This window comes from Tyto alba, unplaced genomic scaffold, assembly GCF_018691265.1.
Source record: "Tyto alba isolate M040663 unplaced genomic scaffold, T.alba_DEE_v4.0 Super-Scaffold_40, whole genome shotgun sequence".
NCBI lineage: Eukaryota > Metazoa > Chordata > Aves > Strigiformes > Tytonidae > Tyto > Tyto alba.
Genome location: NW_024881316.1, coordinates 16,309,574 through 16,333,108, shown reverse-complemented (window position 1 = coordinate 16,333,108; position 23,535 = coordinate 16,309,574). Strand labels below are relative to the sequence as shown.

At 40.6% G+C, this 23,535-nt stretch overlaps 2 protein-coding genes across 2 annotated transcripts; both read right to left on the bottom strand.

The window, feature by feature from the left end:
• Nucleotides 1-661: 661 nt before the first annotated feature.
• On the bottom strand, nt 662-4,687 carry LOC122154536 (cytochrome c oxidase subunit 7A2, mitochondrial). Its single transcript, XM_042803626.1, has 4 exons — nt 4,582-4,687; nt 3,331-3,420; nt 1,766-1,850; nt 662-881 (listed from the first exon to the last, which is right to left on the bottom strand). Exons 1-4 carry the CDS (start codon nt 4,597-4,599, stop codon nt 823-825), a joined length of 252 nt encoding a protein of 83 aa, XP_042659560.1. The 5' UTR covers nt 4,600-4,687; the 3' UTR covers nt 662-822.
• Nucleotides 4,688-10,170: 5,483 nt separating this feature from the next.
• On the bottom strand, nt 10,171-23,344 carry TMEM30A (transmembrane protein 30A). The gene is made up of 7 exons (XM_033002758.2): nt 22,855-23,344; nt 17,178-17,294; nt 16,471-16,578; nt 15,300-15,387; nt 14,676-14,819; nt 12,806-13,012; nt 10,171-11,896 (listed from the first exon to the last, which is right to left on the bottom strand). Exons 1-7 carry the CDS (start codon nt 23,134-23,136, stop codon nt 11,703-11,705), a joined length of 1,140 nt encoding a protein of 379 aa, XP_032858649.2. The 5' UTR covers nt 23,137-23,344; the 3' UTR covers nt 10,171-11,702.
• Nucleotides 23,345-23,535: the final 191 nt, after the last annotated feature.

Below are 23,535 nucleotides of genomic sequence, written 5' to 3'. Positions count from 1 at the left end.
AGGCAATGTTGGAAGACTACCAAGTCTTAATCATGATTAACATACATGTGTTGATTTCATGGGCAGCAAGATAATTACACAATTACTTGCTAATCCTATTGGCGTGCTAAGAAATCTTCGATCTTCTTAGGAAATACGATGTTCCATTAAGCTGTAGTAGAGAAAAGCCACTGGAAAAAAAAAAAAAAATCTACTAGATGAAGGTGCCAAATTCAACTGAGACTACTTCCAAGCCCCTGAAGCTAGAGGACAGTGTTACCAACACTGCATAATAAAAACTGTCATCTTTGGATGGTGATCAGGAATCAGATTCTTCTAGTTGTATTACAGTCAACTTCCAGCAGTTGACAGCAAAGATACAGCATAATCACCAAGTCCTCAACATTCATTTTCACACAAATTTAATCTAATCCTAAACTTTTATTATAAGATTAATTTGCTCCCCTAAAGCAAGAAGAGGAAATTACTGTAACAAAGACAAGATATCACTTTCTCATAGGGATTCAAGGCATTTAACTCACCTTTGAAGAACTAACATAAACCATATGCAAAGAAAAGAGGCTCACAATTCAAAGATCTGCATATTGATCAACTCAAAGTTCATTCACTGAAAGTAAAAAGCACGCCAGTGTGGAACACATGATACAGTCCAGACCACCACAACACAACATAAAAACTGCTTTATTGATTGCAGTTAACATGTTATGATTAAATTATGATTCCAAGCATTAAACCAGCTGCTTATAATAAGTAGAAGCTGCCATCGTAGCCACATGGAATTGGACGAAGAGATGCTAGTCACCGAGGTATCTTGAACTGGAATCATTTCTGCTTTTTGGGCATTGAAGCGACATATAGCTCGTAAACAACATAGGCTGTTCCTGAATTAAGAAACAGAAAAGATATTTTCAGAATGGTAAATAGATTTCCTTTCAAGCCAGCTTTCCTTTCCCAGTTTGTTCCATAAGAAACACTGACAATAAGCAGATGCAATTCAGGCACAACATATTTCCATAGCCACATTTAAATTAATTTTTTTCTTCTGGCTATTCATATTTTAGAGGGAAAAAAAAAATCCTTAAATACCTCTTCATAGACTGCATAAAAACAAAGAAACAGGGGAAAAAAAAAAAAAGGGAGAGGCATGTTTGTGGAACCTACACAATCATTAATTAATGGTTACTCATTCTTAAAGTTACTGAACTGAAAATCCATTAGATTAACATATTTAAGTTAGAGGATATTACAAAACTACATAACAAGCACCGTGAAGGTTAGATATATACAGTCTCATAAAGCTAGCATATATTCTGCTAGTTTTCACAGCATATGAAATCTCAGCACCTCAAGTATCACCGAGCACTAAAAAGAGTCGGGCTAGTGAGAAAAACAGTATATGTATGTGCTATAATCACATTTTATTCCATTTCACAATAAGCTTTCTACATAGCTCTAGTTTCTTCTGTCATCATACGTGAATTCTGAAGAAGTATTCAGCACACAGTACTATTAGTCAGGGGAAAAAAGCCAACTGAAAAGCTAAACTTGAGAACGCACAAATAAATATATAGTATGTCCAAATGTGTGGGGTTTTTTCCTTCTCTACATGCATTTTGCATGTTCTAAAGAACAGACTGAAGGAACTGCCTAGCTAATTTACAGAGGAAACACTGGTCATGTTGGAGATTGTACCAAAGAAAAACTATTTTAATATTAGCATGTTGGAAATTGTACCAAAACATAAATATTTTAGTAGTATGCTTACCAAAAACTGTAAGACCCATGGTGACTCTATACAACAGAGCATCCATTATACCACCTTTAAGATGCACTGGGATGCCATTATCCTCCTAATGGAAACAAGTGACAAAAATAAATTATTTAAATACCATTCTTGCAATACTGTGTTAATGTAACTAGAATTACCCACAAGAAGAATTACTTTCCCAAATTATCGTCCCAACTCCCAAAAGAAACAGAAGCTTGTTCAGATCCCGCTTTGACTTTCAAGCTTTCACTCTGGTATCAGGTGATCACTCACTAGGGAAGAACAATAAATGATGTGCACATTCGTTTCTACAGCTGTGACTGGCAGATGCCAGAACACTTCTGACGCCAGTTGCCGGCCCCCTTGGGTGCACAGGATGGGATTACCATCCCTAGAAACCTTCCACCCGTGTCCAGCACAGTCAATCCCTGCTATAGAGCAGGACAAGGGAGGATCCTCTACTGTCACCTGGTGTCACACAGGAAATTGGTTTGCTCCACCTGAAGTAAAACTTCTCGACACCAGACCCACATGATCTTTACCCTTGTCAGCAAGTTCACGCTGCTCTGGAATTCAAGCCGGCCTCCAGCGCTGGTGACCTGCAACCCAACCCAACTTAGTGTGCTGCCCCACCAGAAAGGAGTGGGAAGAGGAAGAGGTACGCCTGCAGAGATCTTCACCAGCAGACACAGAGCCCCCAACCTCCCCCATCATCAACATCCCGCAGGCCCTTGGCTGGCAACAAACACTGTGCTCCTTCGGCACTGTCCCCACAAGACTGGCTTTCTCTTTCAGGGAAAAGGAAAGCAACAAGACACAAAAACTATTAAACTGGGGCTTCTAACACTCTCTTCCCCTTTCGCAGAGCTGAAGCCCAGTCTACTCTATTCTCAGTATGAAGCTACTGCTCCAGGCTATGGCTTACAGTTGGGAGCATGCTCTTGAGTATCCACTGCTTTGGCATTTGAAAAACCACTAGTTCTCACTAGGTGGCCCTATCAACCAGGAAGAGAGTAATTCAGAAATTATTTTTAAAGATTCAATAATTTTCTAGGAATTAATCCAACCACTTCAGACCTTTACTGTTTTAAAAACTGAGAAGTACAATAATACCACATTCTCATTAAGAATTATGGGGTTCATCTATGAGCTGTGGATATGGCTGTAAGATTGCAGGCTTTTCACTCTACTTCTGTCCTCTTCCTGTTTTTCTCTATTTGTTCTTAGGACATGCTCCCCTCATCTCATCTCATTTCAGAATACTTTGCCTTTATCTTTGTACAGTACCTGCTACTCATACAAAACTCAGGTACAAATCATTTCACAGGGTAAAAAGCCCCCAAGAGTCAGCAAGTCAAGTATGTATGTACAAATACTCTTAATCTCTGTAGAAAATAACTGCTGATTTCAAACACTGTAGTCATATGACTGATTTCAAGAGCTCACTTCAGATGTAAAGAGGACTTTCACCAGTTCTTTAGAAACAAAACCTATGCAATTACGACAGACTGGGACCTTGTTATTCTACTAACATTATTCTACTATCAGTGTTCACACATTACCTGAAAAAGCTTCTGCTTCTCAGGAACTCTATTTTCAAACTGCCTGCGTGAAGCAGTGCTTATGGTCCTCTGGGAAATTTGGCGAAGACCCTGAAATAAAAGATAAACAGTGTTTTAAAAACAGTTACATTTTTCAGCTATATCCACACTGGATAGAAGTAGTTGTTAAAAGTAAGATAAAAGTGGAAAGGACAGAAAGAAAGGAAAATCTTTAAAAAAAAACAACCAAACAAAACATCACTACAACCCACTAGTTTTGAATTCAGTCAGTTTTTCAACAGACTATGTAAAGGACTGACTAGTTACCCAAAAAGGAAAATTACTTTCAGTAAGATACAACAGATCTATGGATCTGCATAACCTTCATAATTAGCATCCTTTTGGGGGAAATCTCGACCTCTGTCTCTTGGATCTCAGTTTTAGGCACCATTTTCTGTGTCTGACTCTAGCGATGGGAATAATAATATTTAAGACAAATATGTCTGTGCAGACAAGGATCTCCTGCCACAGCTGCAGTTCACCTGCTAGCCACCAGCACACCTTCACAGAGCTGAAGACACCCACACACAGCTTTCAAAGACACCCAGCTGTGTCCTAAGCTAGAATCTGTTTCCAGAGTCAGATTATAGAGGCGCTCATTAGCACAGGCAAAACGAAAACCAATGATCTGTAATTATTCCGATGGGTCAAAGTCTGCCTCCGCCAACACGTCAAGCTTCAAAGAGCCAGCTGCACCTCCCAGCTGCCAGCAGCCTCCGGCGAGCGGCACTGACAACACCGATCCTCCTCCGCCGCGTTACCACCACTAAAAACGCAGCTACGGGGCAAACGTGCCGAACGGTGCCGGTTCCAAGTAACGGAACAACACGCCTCCCCCCCTCACCCACCCCAAATAAACACACTATAAAATTTACCTCCTTAGAGACGGACTAAGCGTACCCCAGACCCACTGACCCGACTCCCATCTCTTCAAGTACCTCAAGCCCAGCACTAGGCGGAGCGAGCTGGACCTGAAATACAACACTTCCCCCATCACCACCGCGCCGAAATGTAACACTTCCCTCCCTCGAAATGTACCACTTCCCCCACCCCACCCCGACTCCCAGGCCCAGCGGCTCCTCCCGCAGCGCCCGGCGTGAGCGCGACCGAGTCCCGCCGCCCCAGCGGGCACCCGGGAGCCCCCACGCACGGCGTGGGCTGCCCCGGGGGTAGCGGGCGGCTGAGCCCCCGGCCCGGCGCCCGCGGCCTCACCAGCAGCTGTCGCCACATCGCGGCTCTTGGTCCCCTCACCGCCCGCCGGCACCAAGGGCAGCGGAAGCGGAAGCGACCAGGGAGGCGGCTCCCGCGCTGCGCCCAGAGCGCCGCCGCAGAGCCTAGAGCGCCGCCTCGCCCCGCCGGCCGCCTCAGTCCTCCCGGCGGGGGGGGCGGTGTGAAGGAAGGAGGAGACGAGGAGAAACCAGGCTGGGTTAAGGAGGGCTGTCCCCTTCCTCGCACCCCCACGGCGGTCTCTCCCCCATGAAACAAACGCCGGTGTGTGAGTGGGGAGGGGTGGGTGGGCAGCACAGCACGCCGTGCCCGAGCGGGTGCGTGGTGGTAGCCGAGGCCCGGAGCCCGCACCCCTCCTGCAAGGCACCAGTTTTGGCCCATGTTTGCTCCCATGGGGATGTTTGTGCGGTTTGGGGGGCCCGGGAACCAGAGATGAGCCCCCGCCCCAACACCAGCAGCGGGATAGGGAGGGCAAGGTGGGAATGGTAACGTGCCCAGCAACAAGAAGGCCAGGGGAGCAAACCAGGAGGCGCAAAGTGAGGGACGTTGTTGGCCCAGGATCCTGTGGCTGCCGGCCGCTTCCCGGCCTCCATTCGGCACATTGGCAAATCCGCAGAAGACCCATCCTTCAGAGCTGCCACACACAGACCGTAAATTAACAAAAAAAAAAAAAAAAAAAAATCACCTTTCATTAAAAAGTTTCAGACCTGCAGAGGACTGGAAGCATGACCCAGGAGACTACCACCACAGGGTGCTTCTGCTTGTATGGACTCCCTCAACAACCCCTTTGGCTGTTGCTGGAGATGGGACACAGCAAGGCCTGACCCAGCTGAGGGGGTCTTGCACCCTTGGGGTAGACATGGCATCCCTTGTTCCGCCGCTATACACACAGGGGAAAAAAAAACCAAACAACTAAAATGTACCTGCCCACTACCTCAAACTCCATTAGTAGCAGGGATACTGAGTACTCTCCATGTGAAAAAACCCAACTTCAGTTTCATATTTCAAAATATATAACTACAGACAGCAAAGTAATGCCAATTTGTGTGAAATGCAAGCCTATTGGATTCTAAAGGAAGAACCTATTTGCCCTTCAAGAAAGTGTTCTGAGAAGCCTGTGTTCTTTCTGCATTGCAGATCTAGCCCCTTGTGCTTCAACCTTAGGCTGAAATACAGTGCTATTGGGAACACTATTTCCTGGCTTTGCTGCAGTTGCAGTGCACTCAGTTTTTGGCATTATACTGCTTTTGCACTGGTGCCAAACCTCACGATGAATAATGTGTGTCAAACACAGCAAATCAGTGCTCGATCTCGTATGGAAATAACAAGGATCTCAAAGCACAGCACTTATTCTGATGAGCTGCCCCAGAAAGAAACTAAGAACACAAAGATGAAGAAGTATTTATAGGTATAGATTTAGCTGAGTAGAATATTAAAAATACCATTTAGAAAGCATAGTCACGGAAAAATGTGTTGGAACAAAGGAGGAAATTGGATGCATTACTTAATAGTGTTCAAACACTCAAGCAGTGATGTTACAGAATAACACTTAGAATACATTACTACTACTGCAAGACAGATTTTCATTCATTCTTCCTGCAATCTTTCATCTTGTGAGTGCACATTCTGATTTTTATATAATACTCTGTTATAGTTAGATACTGATAAAAGGATCATAATCCTGAGAAATCACTATTGCTTAATTTCTGCTGCGTGGACAGTTTTCTGATATGTCTGAATCCGAGCTTCAGAGCTGTTGTCTGTCAAAATACACTTTATAATACAAAAGGCCATACTTAAAGCTTAGTATGTGGGTTACATACCAATCAAAGCTACAGGATGACTTCCCAGAGCAAGCACAGCTGGTGTCTTCAGTGCTGACTAATTTACAAAGAAACTAAAAGTTGAGGGAAAGAGCAATGGCAACTTGCTGCCTCAGGGTGATGATATTTCACTAGAAGCAAACTCAGACTGCTTTTTCCTGACTGGACAGAATAGCTTTTGCATGTAAGATAGTGACAAATAAAATTGTTAATCATTGTTAAACAGTTTTGTTTAAGCCAGAATGAAGACAGGGCTGTTAATCTATATGTTAATAAGCATTTATCACCAAAAAAGTTTTACCTCTGAAACCAATAACAATGCTAGATTTGTATGAAAGGCAAGCCTATTCGATTCTAAAGGAAGAATCTACGTATGTTAGAAGGGTGTGTAAACCCTAAAGAGATCACACAAACAACTGAGTTAACAGTCAACAAACCCTGAAAGTGGAAACCCCTGGAGCAGCAGGACAGCTGAAAATTACCATTTCCTAAACTTCCTCCCGAGCCTTACCTGCCCACTGGTTTATTTTTTTCTTGCAAACAAAATAATTGACTAGCCCAGTTAAAAGCTCCATTATGTATGGAGAGCTAAAACAAACTGCATTTTATCTTACTATAACCATTTTCCAAGTTACTTTGAGTTGTATGATACACTAAAATTGCATTCAAAGAGCTTGCTGACAGAAAGGACAAAGATTTGTTCTGAAGTTTGCAAGCATCTATTGTGAAGCATGCACAAACTTCAGCCACGTAACTCCAGACCTTGGTGGGCAAGCCTGAAGGCAATAATTTTCATTTCTTCCAATAATATCACAGTTCGATCTTTCCTGTTTTCATAACAGAATTAGTGAGGTCATCCATTACATTCCTGGCCCTCTAGCACTACTTAAAACATCTCACCATTTTATTGTGCAAGATTTGGGCACAATGCTCACGTACAACTTCAATTAACCTTTTACATAACTCTAGTAGTGTTTGCTTGAATTGTTTATGTCTTTATCTTAAATCAGTGTCCAGTGAGAAAAAACTCCACCTTATTTCTTTCAATTATTGTTTTAAACTTAAGTTTCATTAATTATTGACTTATGCTTTTATTCCTCTTTATTTCATTCCTAACAGGAAATGAGAAAGATAAATTCCCAACTACAGACGTTCTAGCAGCAGTTGGTATAACTCAAATGATAGCATTACTTTTATTTTCAAACATAGGCTGAGCACGTTTGGAATGGGAGATTTAACAGAAGGTGGTTTCTTATTTGAGACTCAGGTCATATGAGGACCTGCTAATTCTTATCAGGCTATTTCATAATGGACTTTAGTCTTAATTGAAACTGTCATGTAAGATTAGATCTCACATTTATGCACAGAAGGCAATACAGTGATCAGAACAGATTCCATGAGCTAGAATGTAGGCTAGCTTTACATTAAAATAATTCTCATCTGAGGAAAACTTACTACAAAAGAAGAAATTTTTGCAACTGGGCTTTCTACTTCAGAATCCATTTTCACACTGCTAGGAGCAAGCTCTTCCATAAACTGTCTACACTGCTAAGAGAGCAAGAATAACATTCATTTAGATTTTCACTTTCTTTCCCTCCTACTTTGAAAGTGAGAATTTTTGGTAGGCTGTTCAATACAGACAAGTATGCGATATGTGGAATATTTTGGGGTGTTGGTTTGTTTGTGGTTTTAATTGTTTTTCTTTCTAAACTCCCTGACTAGGTCAATACAAAACCCTCATGGTACTGGTTTGATTTTAAGATTGAAAGGCCTTTGTGTTGTAGCCCTCTTCATTTCTCACTCATCATAGCTAGTTAGTTCAGTTACAGGGAACAACCCCAGGTAACAAATATTGAACTTCCATAAAAAACAAACTTATGTAGTACCAAGGGGTTGGATCAGAAACCATATTCTTATCACGCAAACTCTGAATATCAAAATCATTTGCAGTGCTTCCAGATTACTCTGTGGTTCCACCTTGTTCTGTCTTCAGCAGTTGCATTCCAATCAGTAACTTTTTTTTTAAAGTAACTGTGGATACATTCTGCTTTAGACTTAGTCACATTTTTCCACCACACACTCACTTCAAATCAGTCTTGGACATCTGTCTGTCTACAGACATCGTAACCCTTATTTTCTCACTGCAGGTAGGGCATCTGACAGAAAGGTGCAGTCAGGAAAGCCTCCTGTGAATTCAGTGTGCTTTATTTGGTGGATTCAAGCAGATACATGTGTCTGCAGATGTTACTTGACCCTAGAGTGTCATGGCCTTTCCTCCCACAGAGATTTCTATTAAAAAAAAAAAAAGAGGCTTGCATTCTTCAAGGTTTAACATTCATAATTAAAGCAAAACCATGCTGCTGAGAAGCAAGTTTCAGTACCAGTGTGACCTTGGGAGGCAAAGGCTGTGAAGGATCCTTCACATTCCAGTTATAAACTGGTAACTCTTCCCTCTGACTCAGCAAAGCACAATCGACAACTCCCCAAATAGCCTGATGCGGTTTAAAAAACACCTGAGGTGACAATCTGCTTTGTTACAGGGATGTAGATTTTTACAAGAAACCACAACGAAGTTGGTCTCACACAAGAGAATTTGTTTGCAGAGCTCTTGCATAAAACAGAGACATACCCTAGTTTCCCAAATTACTGTCTTCCAGAAAGATTTGTTCCTAAGCAGACCTTCACAATGGCAGCAGCCTCCAGAAAGCTTATAATCTCTCACAATTTGGGCACTGCCTCAGTTGGGTAAGAAGCAGAAAGCAGAGGTTTTGCTCTTTGTATTTCTGAACTCTGACAGCAAATACCTGTGAAGGATGCCACTCAAGAACCAGGTCACAGGTGGTCAAATCCAAATTCAACACATGACAGTGAACACTAGGACACTGATGCTGCCCTGAGAAGTGTCAGACAGGGACACCGTGGTTTCACCTTTGAACACGTGATATAAGTGATATATGGGCAACTTTTAAGAAACAAAATCCAAGGATCCCCATAGTAATGAACATGACATCAAGACAAATGAGCATGAGTGAAGGAGTTTACAAATTTGACCTAATAAGCTTTTAAGTATTTTAAGCTCCTCAGGCACACTGTCCATCAAGCATATTGCCTGACAAATATTTACTGCTACAGGCTCTCAGAAAAAAAAGCTTATTTGTAACAAAAACCAGACAGAAATTCTCATCCCAGTATACCTCATTAAGAAGATCAAAGAAGCACTGACAGCCATAATCAATAGAAAAAAGGTAAGGCATTGAAAAATATTTTAAGGTAAAGATAGAAAAATACCTTGTTTTTAATTCTGAACACAGCCCAAAAAGCAGCATTTCCTACTTGAAAAAAGATAGGGATTATGAAAAGCAGAATATATTTGCATTTCACATGCAAACACAAAGTTTAAAAATATTGTAATATCCAGTAATTGGGAAATACCCCCTTACTTGCTTGCTATATTTTGCCTAGCAGCTACTCTACAGATGAAAGCCAGTTTACCATTTTGTGTGTTTTCTGCCTTGCAGCATACAAAGGTACATACCCTTGCTCCGTAAGTCCAGCAACATAGATACAACACCGTAAATAAAATTTTAACATCCTTTGACTATTTAAAAGGCCTGTGCTGCCACACTGCACTATGCCAACAAATCATTAAATGGAGTTACAGAAAGCTAGCACACTGGAAACATTGCCTCATTCAATAGTTTATACAGACTTACACACTTAAAGCGCTAGCTTAAAAAGATTACTCAAGTAATTCAGTAAAAACGGTCATATGTTTATGTGATAAACTGTGTTCTTTAAAGATGGCTATGGATTAAGCTGTTGCACCATGAATAAACAACTTTTTGTAACAAATATACAATCTCAGAAATACAACTTGCTTAAACTGCATTCACACTTAAGAATACATCTTTTCATTCAGATGAAAATAAATGTATGTTCAATAACAAAATAACATCTCTTATTAAATGGTTTGCAGAATTTATCAGGTCTTTTTTAATATACTCAATACTTCATCAAGCTAGTTGCCTATAAAGTCATCTCCACCATATACATTACAATTTCTGTGCATTACCTAAAAAAAAAGTCACCAAAAAGTAGTATTTTACAGGTTACAGCTAACTTTTATTTAACCTAAAAGTGAACCCTTCTGTAATTTAAGACACTAACCCGTACATTGCTTTTAACTGCAATATTTAAATTAGATTTCACAGCAAGCTCAACCTGCATTTCACTGAAAAGAGGTTACTGCCATCTCAACTTCTGAATTTCTACAGTTTACTATCTTAACACCGCAAAAAATTAATGTGGTGTTCACTCCAAATATGGAAAAAGTATATAACAATACCTCTACAAAGCCTGCTCAGAATACATATGCCTCGAGAAAATTAGGAAACTCCTCCAGTAAAAGGAATTCACCCAACTTTGCAAACGGAAAAAACATTTTAGGTTCTTCTTGACTAATGCTTGGAGCTGCTCATAAAAAGCAAAACCAGCAAGCACAATGGGTAAACTAGTATTGGATATGACTTAAAGCAAAGAAAATCATAAAAAAAGCAGATTTAGCTGCAACAAACATTTCCCAATTTAGAACAGTCCTTAAATGGGACTCACACAAATAATTAACAAATAGGTTTTCTGATATCTTCATAGGATGTTAGTTTACTGGCCAGGCACATATATTGTAAATATACAAATAATCCAGAGTGCTGAAATTTACACAGCACTTAAAGGATTTAACATAACAGAGGTGGGTAGGAGACAGGAAAAATATTTAACAACTTATATAAATATATTAAAATCTCAGCAAGAAATGTAAGAGCCCATGCACACAAGACAATAAATTGAAAAACATTTAAGACTTGACTTTTCCTTTCAACAGCACTGACACCTGAATTCTGGAAAGTTAACAATTTACAATATCTTATAGCAGTCTTTCTCCACACAATCTATACGTACTGAATCATACCAACATTACACAGCACATGAACAAGCAGCAGATGCATCAAGGGAACAGGAGCTATATGCATCATGTGGCCTGCCCAGTTAGAGGCAAATACCAGGAAAATTGTTTCTGACATAGGCAGAGATACAATCAATATAGCTAATTGTACACCCGTCATTTTTCAAGAGTTAATCCACAGTATGGGAAAGGAGAGCTTTAGATAAAAAAAATAGGTACCCAGTCTCAGAAGTGACAGAAGCAGAGATTTATCTTTCAAAAACTGGGTCCATCCTGGACTGGCCTTGATGCACATGCAGTACATTTGTTTTCAGAATGCAAAATTAATTAGGAATGTCTGCACTAGTGTTTCGATTTCCATATTTGTGATGGATGATCAGCAATACAACTCCTAAGAAGAAGCATATGGACCCAACAGTGATGTAAGCAATTCCCAGAAAGGGATTTTTGCCTCCCATCCACGAGATGGTGCTTAGGATCATTCTTTTTCGTCCATCAAAACTGTGTACAGGATAATCTGAAAAACATTTAGGAAAACAAGAAGCACATTTCCAAATCTAGCCTTACACTGTCAGGCACATTAAAATTTTGGGTCATTTCACTCAGGCTCCAAATACAAACTGCTGCCCCTGAATACTAGAAGTGCAAATATAAAACATTTAGCTGTTCCTTTAGGCTAAGACCAATCCGGGCACTGTCAGCTACTCCAAGAAAAATGTCACATTAGAAGATGCTAACTCCTTTTCAAGGGAAGAGTAAATGCATGATTTTGTGGCTTTTTGAAAGCAGCTTAAATAAAATGGGAAAAATCTAAGTTTTAATTCTTGAATATATTTTAGTACACATTTTTTCTTTATGATCATTCAGCTTTATATGCACTTTCCACAGTTTTGCAGCAAAGGAAAATACTGCAATATCTATTTTTAAATTATCATTAAGTGCTTTTGGATTTTAAGAATTTAGTAACTATGACAACCTTCCTCCTCTAGTCTCCTGCACTCCTACCTAAGTCTTTAGTTTGTCCAAAATAGAATGACAGACCCCCACCTGATCCACAGCTTTGGCATTTTTCTAACCTTCAAAATCAGTCTGCCCACAATTACATATTGTCATTACAACTTGAAGTTCTCAAATTTTTAGTCTACCAACTACCTCTTTCCTTTTCCCTATGCTTCTCTCAATTCCTTTACAGCACCCGAGCAATATGATTTTACTCTGACTATAAAGCTACTAATTCTATAAAAATTTGCACAGAATAAAATATTTTACCCAGTTCTCACTACCAATTTTCAACCACAGCTCAATACCATTTTTTTTTTTGGAGATGGTAAGACAAAAGGCTAGTTCAATTTCAATTTGCACAAATATATGCTTGTGTAATCTAGCTGAGGCCCTTAGCCACTTTCAAAGGTTTTTCAAAGGATACTGTATGCAATATCCAAAGAATATTTTCCAGCCTGTAAGGTAGGCTGTAAGTTATTCTTCCTTTCAATGAGACGATAGAGCTTGCGAAATGTTGGCAGCGCAGCAGTACGCATCCACACAATGAAGTCTTCATTGATAAAGCCATTGTTGTCGGGCTCCGAGTCCAGCATATACACCGGCTTGGGCCAGTTTACAGGTTTTGTTGTGCCTAGGATTAAACAAAAATAAACTATTTCAAATACAGGACTAACACACTGCCTCATCAAAATTCATTCCAATGCTACAAAAAAACGTACTAACTTCTGAACAGTAAGGACAAGTTGACTCATTACTATTGGAAGACACTAGGCTGCTTAAAAACATTTTATTTTGCAGCATTTAAATAGTAGTGCATATCCATTTATTCTCATGACAGCACTGTCCATCTGTTTAAACAAATCTGCCTCCCCTACACATTTATACAGTGAGGAAGTCTTGTCTCAAAATATTAGTGAGCTAGTTCTCCATTATGATGATAGCTCCTCGCTCACTTGTTAGTTTGACTACCACTTCCTGAACCATGAACAAAAACTACGTACTGTATTTTAGATAATACCATACTAATGCTTTACTAATTTTATTGGAAGTACAATTCTACACTGTATTAGAGTAAGGTATCTTCTTTTCCAAGGGTAGCCTCACATTGGTAACGTGTAATTTGGCTATGACTAAGCAAGAAACCCACATCAGGTTAAACCTGAAATTACTATATACCTCTCATAAACACACACACACCTTAGAGCCTCGAGAAATACTGTTTTCAGACATTAGTAGCCAAAGATAACTTTGATTTACCAAACTGTATATAACCAAGTAAGAGACATCAGTCACTTCTAATTACAAAAAAGAATCAGTTTTTCAGAAAACTTTGCATAATGTGGAGTTGAAGCATTTAAATGAAAACTCCATATGAAGAGTCTGATTAAACAACTGCAAGATTTCTTTTCAAGTTAAATCCAAGCATTATAGCAGCTGTACTGGTTTTGGCTGGGATAGAGTTAAATTTCTTTAAAACAGCCTCTATCCTACTGTGGTTTGAATTTGTGATGAAAACAATGTTGATAACACACCGATGTTTTATTTATTGCTGAACAGTGCTTACACAGCCTCAAGGCCTTTTCTGCAACTCAGACTGGCCTGCCAGCAAGAAGGCTGGAGATGCACAAGAGTTTGGGATAGGACACAGCTGGGACGGCTGACCCCAGCGATATCCCACACCCTATGGAATTGTGTTCCACATAAAACTGGGCGGGTAGAGGTAGGCAGGGGCTGCCACTCCTCAGGGACTAGGTCGGCGGTGAGTAATTGTCTTTTGCATCACTTGTTGTCTTTGGGTTTTATTTTCCCCTCTCTTTGTTGGTTGGGGTTTTTTTCTTACTTTTTTTTTTTTTTTTTTTTTCATTATTAAACTCTTTACCTCAACCCACAAGTTTTCTCACTTTAACACTTCCGATCCTCCTCCCTGATCCCCCTCGGCAGGGGCAAGGTTAGTAAGCAGCTGTGTGGTGCTTACTTGCCAGCTGGGGTTAAAACACAACAGCAGTGCACGTATTAGGCTTTTCTCAGTATTCAAGAAATTCAAGTATTCAGAATTAAAAAAAAAAAATACAGTAAAGATAAAAACCAAACACTTTCATGTAAAATGTACAGCTTTCATTATTTAAAGACAATCTTTCTAGATACCAGAGTAGTCCTTAGCTTGGATTTATTCAGAAAACCACAATGTTTTAATTTAGTTCAGTAAAGCGTTGTCAGTGAGGTAAAACTCACTGATGCAAGTTGCATTTCAAGTGTTTTGTTATTCTTAAAATTTCACATCTTCCTTTTTTTACCTTGGAAAAGTGCAGTTAAGTTATTTCCATCTCCTGTAGGATTCCTGAACTTTACATTTTTATCTGTCCACCACGCAATACCTTTTTTAATCAAAGTAATAGGAGTCCTTGTGTCATTATCAATGCGGTATAATTCCAATGTATCTAAACAGAAAATCAAATTAGAAAACCAGCTGAAGAAACTTGCATTAGACAGATGATCCCAGTAGGCAACAAAACAATTAACTCCGAGAGAAACAAACCAAAAGAACTGGACAAGGCATTTGTTACCTGCCTGCCACAATCACAAGTTGTTCTGTAAGAATCAGTGTATATTAGATAGCAGCATATTATCCATATGTTATCTACATTTCTACTCCACAGCAGTAACAGCTTCTCACAAGAGGTATTTCCATCCTTTGTATGCTATCAGATTAAACTAATTCTCATAGCAATTTTGAAAAAAAGTAACAGCAGTACAATATAAGATACTTATTTTTTACTGAACAATAAAAATGTGTTAATTCAAAACAAAAAATCCTATGGTGTCTTTACTCAGAATAATTTGCAACACAACACAAAACATACACTAGATCAGAACTGTATGTAATCACGTTAAGTGATAACGTAAATGTGTTACCATACCATTAAACATACTGTTGGCAATAGCTCCACAAGGAGCAATGGGTTTGTCCTCATTTGTGCGGTAAGGCTCACATTCCTTACTTGGATTCTGATAGTTAGAAAGAAAAAAAGTCATATGAGTCTGTGCTAGTTTATTCAACTAACCTGTTTTTTACTATAGTACTTCAACAATCTGCACATTTTAAATGTACCACAAAATAATCTTTTCACAAGTTAGGTTATTTACAAATACTTCAGCATTTAATACTAGTTAGTGTGACTGATCTTTATTTTACAAGTAGAAATAAAATCTAAATAAAACATGAATAAAGTCAGACTCCCATCATGGTCATACTAAAAATAAGGCTTTCCTTGGAAGGTATTGGAGCTTTTTTCTTTTATCTTTTATTAGAAGCAGTTTTCCAACATGAAGGACCCAAGTATTATTTTATCAAAGAGGGTTTTTTTTTAAAGTATACATCAGTGCTACAGAAAGACTATAATAATAAAGCAAGCGTAACAAAATGCAGAAGGTTGCAAGGACTCCAAGGCTGCATGCCAAGAATGTAAGCAGAAAAAGCACCCCACCCAAACCCTGTGTCAGTCATCAGATGCAGCCTCCTAAAACTCTCCCCATTTTTAAAGTTTACAGGTAAAAATGGAGAATCATTCTTGCTGGAGCAAGAACCCAACTGTATTTTCACTCCTCATAAAAATTAGGAAATTAAGACATCTGGCCCTAAACATTACACAGTGCCTTGAACAGAATACACAGTACCGATACTTTCCACCACTGCCGATGTTCAATATCGAACCAGAGTCTTCAAAAATGGATGCATTTAGCTGCAACATCCAAGCCAAGTGCTAGATAACCAAGTATTATTTTATACTGAAAACAAAAACTTCAGACAGAATGGATACAGATAGATACTACTGACTGAAGATAACAAGAGAATTTAGAACTATTAAAATCTGAGAAGCAATTGAAGTACTGCAGTGCTGTCTGCTTAATGATTGACATGAAATTTTACAGTATTACATCGTTATTTTCTGTAAACAAAATATGAATTCCTTATGATTGTCTTCTGTTAAGCAAAAATTCTAGTACCTCATTGAACTACATACTCTGCTATGTGGTGATTTATGCAATAGGAGTTAAGTTACTTATTAATATCCAAGCATGAATACCTACAAGTAGTGAACTGTTATCTCCATTTAGTTGGCTGTCATCTCGAGATTTCACGTAACGACGATGGTTTTGATAGAAGTTGGAAAGTCCGTAATACATGAATACATTGCTCTACAAGAAGCAAGATGGGACAAGAGGGGTTTTCATTTACACAAAACTTAAATTTTAAGCTCTTAAACTCTGTGTTTCCTTTACAGCTACTTTATAAAGGATACCTCAACCCCTTCTTCACACTGAGTACGTAAGAGTACTACCCTAACATTAGCTGGCCTCCTGAAATCAAACATGCCACAAACTATCACAATTATATTCACCATCACTAATCACAACACCTATCTTGTCCTGGGTTAAGCACATAAGGCTCATTGTTTGCCTCCAATCTGTCAGAAAGCACCTATCTGAGTTTTTTTAAATCCTGCAGGAACAGCTGATCTACTCACCAGCTGTATGACACATGACAAATCTACACGTGTAAAACACAAGCACTCCATGTAATGTTGTACATTTCCAGATAAACAGAGGCATTAAAAACCATCTCATTCCTGCTACTGAAGAGACACACAAAAATTAGATCCAACCTCATAGAAAAACTAGAAATAATCCTTTAAAATAAGAAAAAAATACAAACCCTTAAGTGATACAGCTTTTCTATTGATAATGAAAAACCATATAAGCTGTCCTGATTTCATTTTGCATACAGGGTAGCATACCTCAAATGAATGTTCCAGGGTAAAATTAATGGTGCAAGTACAAGGTGTTGTGCTGTCCCAGGACACATTTAAACATTTATTGCAGGGACTAGAAGGCTCTGTTCCCGTATAGTCAATCTGTAACAGAAAGAGTCATTAATTCACAATAGCAGAGTAAAGAAAAGTGATTAATAAGCCAGAGAGTTGACATGGCATTTATTTTGCAATCTTATTACACCTCAACTCCAAAAGCCCATTCAGGCCTACTTGATGATCTCAGGAGGTCACTTCCAACCTAAACAATTTTGTGATTCTGTCTATATGCTTGATTTCAGCCTCAAACAAATTTAATGTTGGGGTAGCCCATTACTGCTGGGGGAAAGCAAAACGAAACAAAAAACACACACCAAAACACAAACAACAGATACCCCAAACAACTTTACATTTATACACACAAAATATATGGCAAGCAGTTCCGAGCTTTTGCATGCTTTCCAAAAAGTTTTTAAAAGCCTTGATAATTAATAAAAGAAGGTTGCATTACAAAACTTGCTTTGCTGACCATTTTTAGCCATCTGTCAAAAGATTAAAAAAAAAAAAATAAAAAAAAAAAAAAAATCACTTAATGCCTAAGAACTATCCTAAAACAGGGAAGACAAAGACACTAATACTGTTTTGCCAGGAATGGTAAAATACCAGTAGATGGACAAGAAAGATGCTCAGTGTTCATCTGGCTTATACAATATTATCTGTCTTTAATAGTGTAGCTCAAAACCAGCCAGTATTTGAAATCTGTGCATTCGGGCTACCTAGCCAGTATGCATAGCTATGAGCTCATCCTATGGCCCAAGACAACAGAAGTCGCTTGACCACATCGGTTCTCTCTCATGCATAGTTCCAGCATGTGAATGGCAGGAAATCATTAACTTGGGCTCAGCAGGCTAGCTCCAAGTGTTAGCAGAAGAAAGCTTCCATCTGCCTATAAACCATGTGTTTCCACACTTACTACGAACCCCCTATTTAGAATTTAGGCCCAGATTGGTGCAACATACACCAAGTTATTGCAACAAACTCTTTAACAGCAGTATCATTTAAACTATAATGCCTACACAGTTTTATGAAAGGCTGCTGCAAAGGGTTTGCCCTGATTTATGCTTGTAGTGAAAGATATTATCAATCATTAGGACAGATCTTAAAATCACACTAATACCTGTATTAAGGTTAGATAAAACAAATACACAGTTTCAAGAATCAGGAAACAACTGAAGCCTACTTTCCTCTATATCTTCTTCAAGGTCTCCCTTCCTGTGATTTCTTTGGTATCTATTAAGCTGCAATCCTTCCCTCAGCACTTCTATTAGTATCTGCTCTGCTGCCAGATTTCTGACAGATAAGACCTACACCCTAACGAGCCTAGCCGAACCGAGTCCACTTCAGAGGCTATTAGGGGGCAGAGAGAGAGGAACACATAATCTTTGCTTCCTTTGCTGCACAAGATATTGAGTTTATGCTGATCTAGAAATAGCACTACTGCAGCAGTCCTGAAGAGCTCTCTATAGCTACAGCAGACAGACAGACCACCACTGCTTTCAACAAACAACGCATTGCATTTGTAACTCAGTGGGGTTTTTTTCCCTGCTAAAAGTAGGCTTAAGCAAGCTTTTACTTTAGAAAGCACTTAAGCCTCCATAGCCCAAGCTAGTTCTCCACCGTGTGGAGAAGTTTTAGATCAAGAACAAACTCAAATACTCCAAGGCTGCAAAAGATCTGAAGACTTCACTTTTAAAAATATAATTAACTAAATTCTGTGGAGCATTAAATTGATGTACATTGGAAAAGAACCGTGTGTTTGACTGCTATCAGCTTCAATGCTATCCAAGAGCTTTCCTGTACAGTAACTGCCAACACAAGTGTTTTTTTTCTGCGTCCACATTTACTGGTTGCTTTCAACAATGACCTTATTTAAAGGGATAGAGGTATCTGTCTTCACCTCCTGACAAAGTAACAAAACCAGGACTGCAAGAACTGAAGGACTGACTTGGGGGTCCACAGCAGGAACCCGCCTGACCCAGCATTCTGTCCCCAGGGATCAGACAGCAGCAGTGGATAACCAACCCACACGGGGAGCCCTTCCCAGCAACCCCTGACCTAAGGGCATTGGGTATATCCAAGTTATCCAGCACCAATGGCTTTTCAGGCTGTTGATGTCTTTCTCAGTTGATTTAAGTGTTTGCAGTATAAAAATTACAAAAATTATTGCATATACATATTCTCCAAACCATTTCTGATTTTTTAGGCTTCATACACTGTGACATATTTATCCTACTCTGCTTGGCCACTTCTCATACAAGGAAGGCATCCCACAGTTCTGGTGCTCTTTGCTATCCCTCCCTGTAGGTTTTATTAAGTTTTGTATAATTTTTGAGATGGGGCTACTGGAACTGCACAGAACACTGAAGATTTACGCAACAGTAACCTACTTCAGTTCTTCATTCCTAGTCGTGCCTTAAAGCCTATCTGGTGTTTTAACTGTGATTATGCATTTCACAGCAGCAATCACAGCAGACAGATCTTTCCTACACAATTATTGTTTTGGATATTCCTCAATTTTTAATCACATATTAATATGCTCTGTCAATGCTTCTTATCCATTCTAAAAAAAACAACCCGAACAAACAAACAAACAAAAACAAACCACAAAAAACAAACAATCAGGAAATACAGAACACTTTCATCCTTTAGTAACAGGGTAAAAAGACACATTTACACAGCTGATTCTAATTGTCCACCCAAATAAACTATTTTCATTATAGACCCAATATAAATGGCCATTTATAGCCTTTGAAACAGCGAGAAAATACTAGAGAAAAGAACAACACAACCCCCTTATAGTTCTAGTATACTTAAGCTCTTGGAAATCTTCCACAGTTGAATTCAAGAGAGCTTATAAAGGAAATCAATGGAAAAGCTACATTTTGCTGCTCAGTCCTTGCACCTGTATGAAAACTGCACAGTTCACAGAGATCCTAATGGGTGCAATATCTAGTTCCAGGAAAGGGTGATTTGAACTGTACACAAGTATGTATTTCAGCGTCATAAATTATACATCCTATTCAATTACAATACACTAAGTTTACAGGCAACTCTCTCTCTACACACACACAAGAACTTAACAAGTATGCTATTGTCTAGGACATAGGTGTAAATAACTACCTCTGCTTCCTCCTCCTCTTACATTTTTAAAAGAGCTTAGTCACCACACCTAGCTTCTAGATGTCTTGTCTTCCAGAGCTAAATTTACAGCTATTTGTGAATAACTTTTGGAGGTTACTAACAAAAGCCAGCATACTAAGCAGGGACATATCTCAGCTAAGCATGTAGGTGAACTGCATACCTCACTGGTGTTCAGAGCCCAAACACTGGTCTGTAAAATGCTTCATCTACATTTTGTTGCTGCAACTGTAAAGCCTTTTTTGATTTAAACTTTTTATTTTTCTAAAATTCAGCTGCCTTTAGAATGATCTCAGAGAATTTCTGCATTATAACACTTGATAAAACACGCATGAGGATCAGAGAACAGAAGCCTATCTTCCCCATTTTTACCTGCATACCCCAACTGTCTGATTATACTCTCAGATGTCAAGAATTCTGTCCCTCTTTGTCCTCACGAAAGCCTACTGATCTGACTTGGGTGAGCTCCACATGAGGTGGATGATACAAGAGTGAACACACAGAGTAAAACAAACAAAAGAATGAAACCCTTTCCATTCTTGAATATCTTGAAATTAGGAGGGGTGGAAGGCCAGCGCCAGCCAACTGGTTTCCAAGTGGCTACTACTACGTTATATATGCAATCTGATTGCGTACAGGAGCATCAGTCCTGCTCCCAGCTCACCTATGGATTTTCATACTGCTCATCAGGTAGGAACATCTAGTTTTTGATTCCTACTGGAACTTATCAGAAGTACATGACTGAGCTGCTAAGCAACAAGAACACATAAAAATTCTGTATATGCATACATCAGCAATATAGGCACGAGAAGTTGCTTACATTTTTGGACTCATGAAACTCTTATGCATTTCCTGTCCCTATAGATCAACACAGATCCAGTCATAATGAAATAAAACGGAGATATATTTACCCAATTATACTTACCTTATAATCATTATGAGCTAAGGTTTTGTATTGCTTTACTGTAGAAATGGCTATTTTAAATGCAACTGTGAAAAAAGGGAGTTAACAAGGATTTTTTTTTTACTTCTCTCCTGTTCAAAACATGCGATTATATTTACATTAAATATGACTGTAACATAACAATTTAGAGGTCTACATGCCCATGCTTTGAAGCATGGCAATTTTCAGATGTTCTGCATACTCTCAAACCTTGACACAATCAATTGCTTTTCTAAAGTACGCTTACATGCAACTTTTGGACACCATAAAAATATACTTCAGCTTTGTTTTTTTCACTTCTGCTTTTCGTCTTGACTGAAATTTTAGTTCTCAACATAAAAGGAAAGTGAACCTTAAATTGGTTTTATCGTAATACTGTTTGTTTTAACAGAAATATGAAAATATAATACCATTCATTGTCTGCTTCAGAATTTCTTTAGTTAATTGGGCTTCATCGCCACATTGCTACCACTAGCCAAGCCACTGTGTTGAACACTGCTTAAAGCAACAGCTTACTCTGATAACTAGGTCTGATCCACAAAAATTCATGTTCTCCAATACAACAATCCAACAAACAACTATACTTTTTCTTTTTCCTACAATCAGTGTTGTTCACATTAGCTCCCTGAAACTAAACATACCTGTCGATTGGCTTTTCAAGGTTGTCCCTAAGCCCTTTGGGTTTTTTCCTTACTATACAGATTCTATTATCAAACAGACCTAACTGTGATACACAGTTTAGTTTTCAGTTAACGTTCAGCAACTTCTCACAGCAGCGATGTGGTTAATTATCAGATGTAAATAACTCCATTTTTGAAAGTATAATTAGAAAAAAGCCACACTCTTCAATCTTTGTCTCTAAGTTCACTCCAGACACCTTGGTCTCCCATAAGCCATCTAAAACATGTGCCCACGAGAACTACAGCAATACACCCACCAGAGTTTTGTCCTGAAACCACAATTACTTTGAAACATACAAAAGACATATAATCCATCGCCACAAACCATCCCGAGGACGACGCAGATACTTCCTGTGTTGCTGAGAACAAAACTTGCGTTGGGCTGTGTCGATTAAACACCGGCATTAACTTCCCTGGAAGTTTGCCCAGGAGCGCCGGCAAGGCTGGCGGGAGGGCTACCATCTATGCCGAGGATGCTCTGTAAACTCAGCGTCTCCTCGGGGTAATTAACGGACGGTTTGTTATAGAGCAGAAACATTAAAATGAATGGGAAGAGCCAGGGCGAGGTGCCCGCTCGCCACAGAAGCCACTAAAGCCAGCCCCGCTCGCCGCCGACAGAAAGAGACGGCGGCAGGTTTTGGGAGGAGGAGCAGGCGGCCTACAGGAAGGCGATCGCGGACACCACTGGCCCGGCCCGGCCCGGCCCGGCGCCCCCCGCGGGCTTCCAAACCACCGCCCCCCCCCCCCCCCCCCACCTCCCCGGGGCGCAGGGCCAGGCCCCGGCCCCCCCACACCGGGAGAAGCCTGGGGGTGGGCGTGTGCGCGGCCGCGTCCCCTCGCGCACCTCGTACTCGCGGATGTTGTTGGAGGTGACGAAGATGCCGATGCCGATGGGGATGAAGATGAGGCCGATGATGAAGAAGGCCGGCAGCACCGTGCCCGCCGTCAGGATAGGCTGCCAGGCCGGCAGCCGCTGCTGCTTGAACGCCGTGTTATCCGGCTTGCGAGTCTTCACGGCCCCCCCGCCGCCGCCGCCGCCGCCGCCCACCGCCCCGCCGCCCGGCACTCCGACACCGCCCGAGGGGTGCCCGTCCGCCTCCTCCTTCGCGCTGTAGTTGACCGCCATGGCGCGCGGCCCCCACCCGCCGCTACCGGCGCCGCCGGCGACACCCGCAGCGCCTCCTCACGTGACCGCGGGTCGCTGCGCCTGCGCGCTGGGCCGCGGCGGTGAGGGGACGACGGAGCCGGGCGAGCGGGCGCGCGGCTGATGACGCGCCCCTCGGGCCACGCCACGCCACGCCTTATCCCGGCCGCGAGTGGGAGGGCGATGTGCGTCTAGCGCGCTGCGCCGCTCTCCGCCACAGCGGCGGGGGGGGAGGGGGAGTGGAGTGATGGAGCGCATGCGCAGTAGCGCGGCGCCCCGCCCCTTCTCTCCCCTCGCCTCCCTTTCCCGTCACGCTGCCCTCAGGCCTGCGTAAAGTATTGCGTCACTTCCAAGTTTATCCGCCCTTTTCCGGCGCCGCGG

Coding starts and splice junctions, on each gene's coding strand:
- TMEM30A (XM_033002758.2), bottom strand. CDS start 23,136: ATGGCGGTCAACTACAGCGCGAAGGAGGAGGCGGACGGGCACCCCTCG. Junction 15,388..16,470: donor GAGATAACAGTTCACTACTT/GTAGGTATTCAT, acceptor TCTAACTATCAG/AATCCAAGTAAGGAATGTGA. Junction 11,897..12,805: donor TTCTTTGGATATTGCATACA/GTATCCTTTGAA, acceptor AATGTTTTTCAG/ATTATCCTGTACACAGTTTT.
- LOC122154536 (XM_042803626.1), bottom strand. Junction 1,851..3,330: donor AGAAGCAGAAGCTTTTTCAG/GTAATGTGTGAA, acceptor TGTTTCCATTAG/GAGGATAATGGCATCCCAGT. Junction 882..1,765: donor CATGGGTCTTACAGTTTTTG/GTAAGCATACTA, acceptor TTCTTAATTCAG/GAACAGCCTATGTTGTTTAC.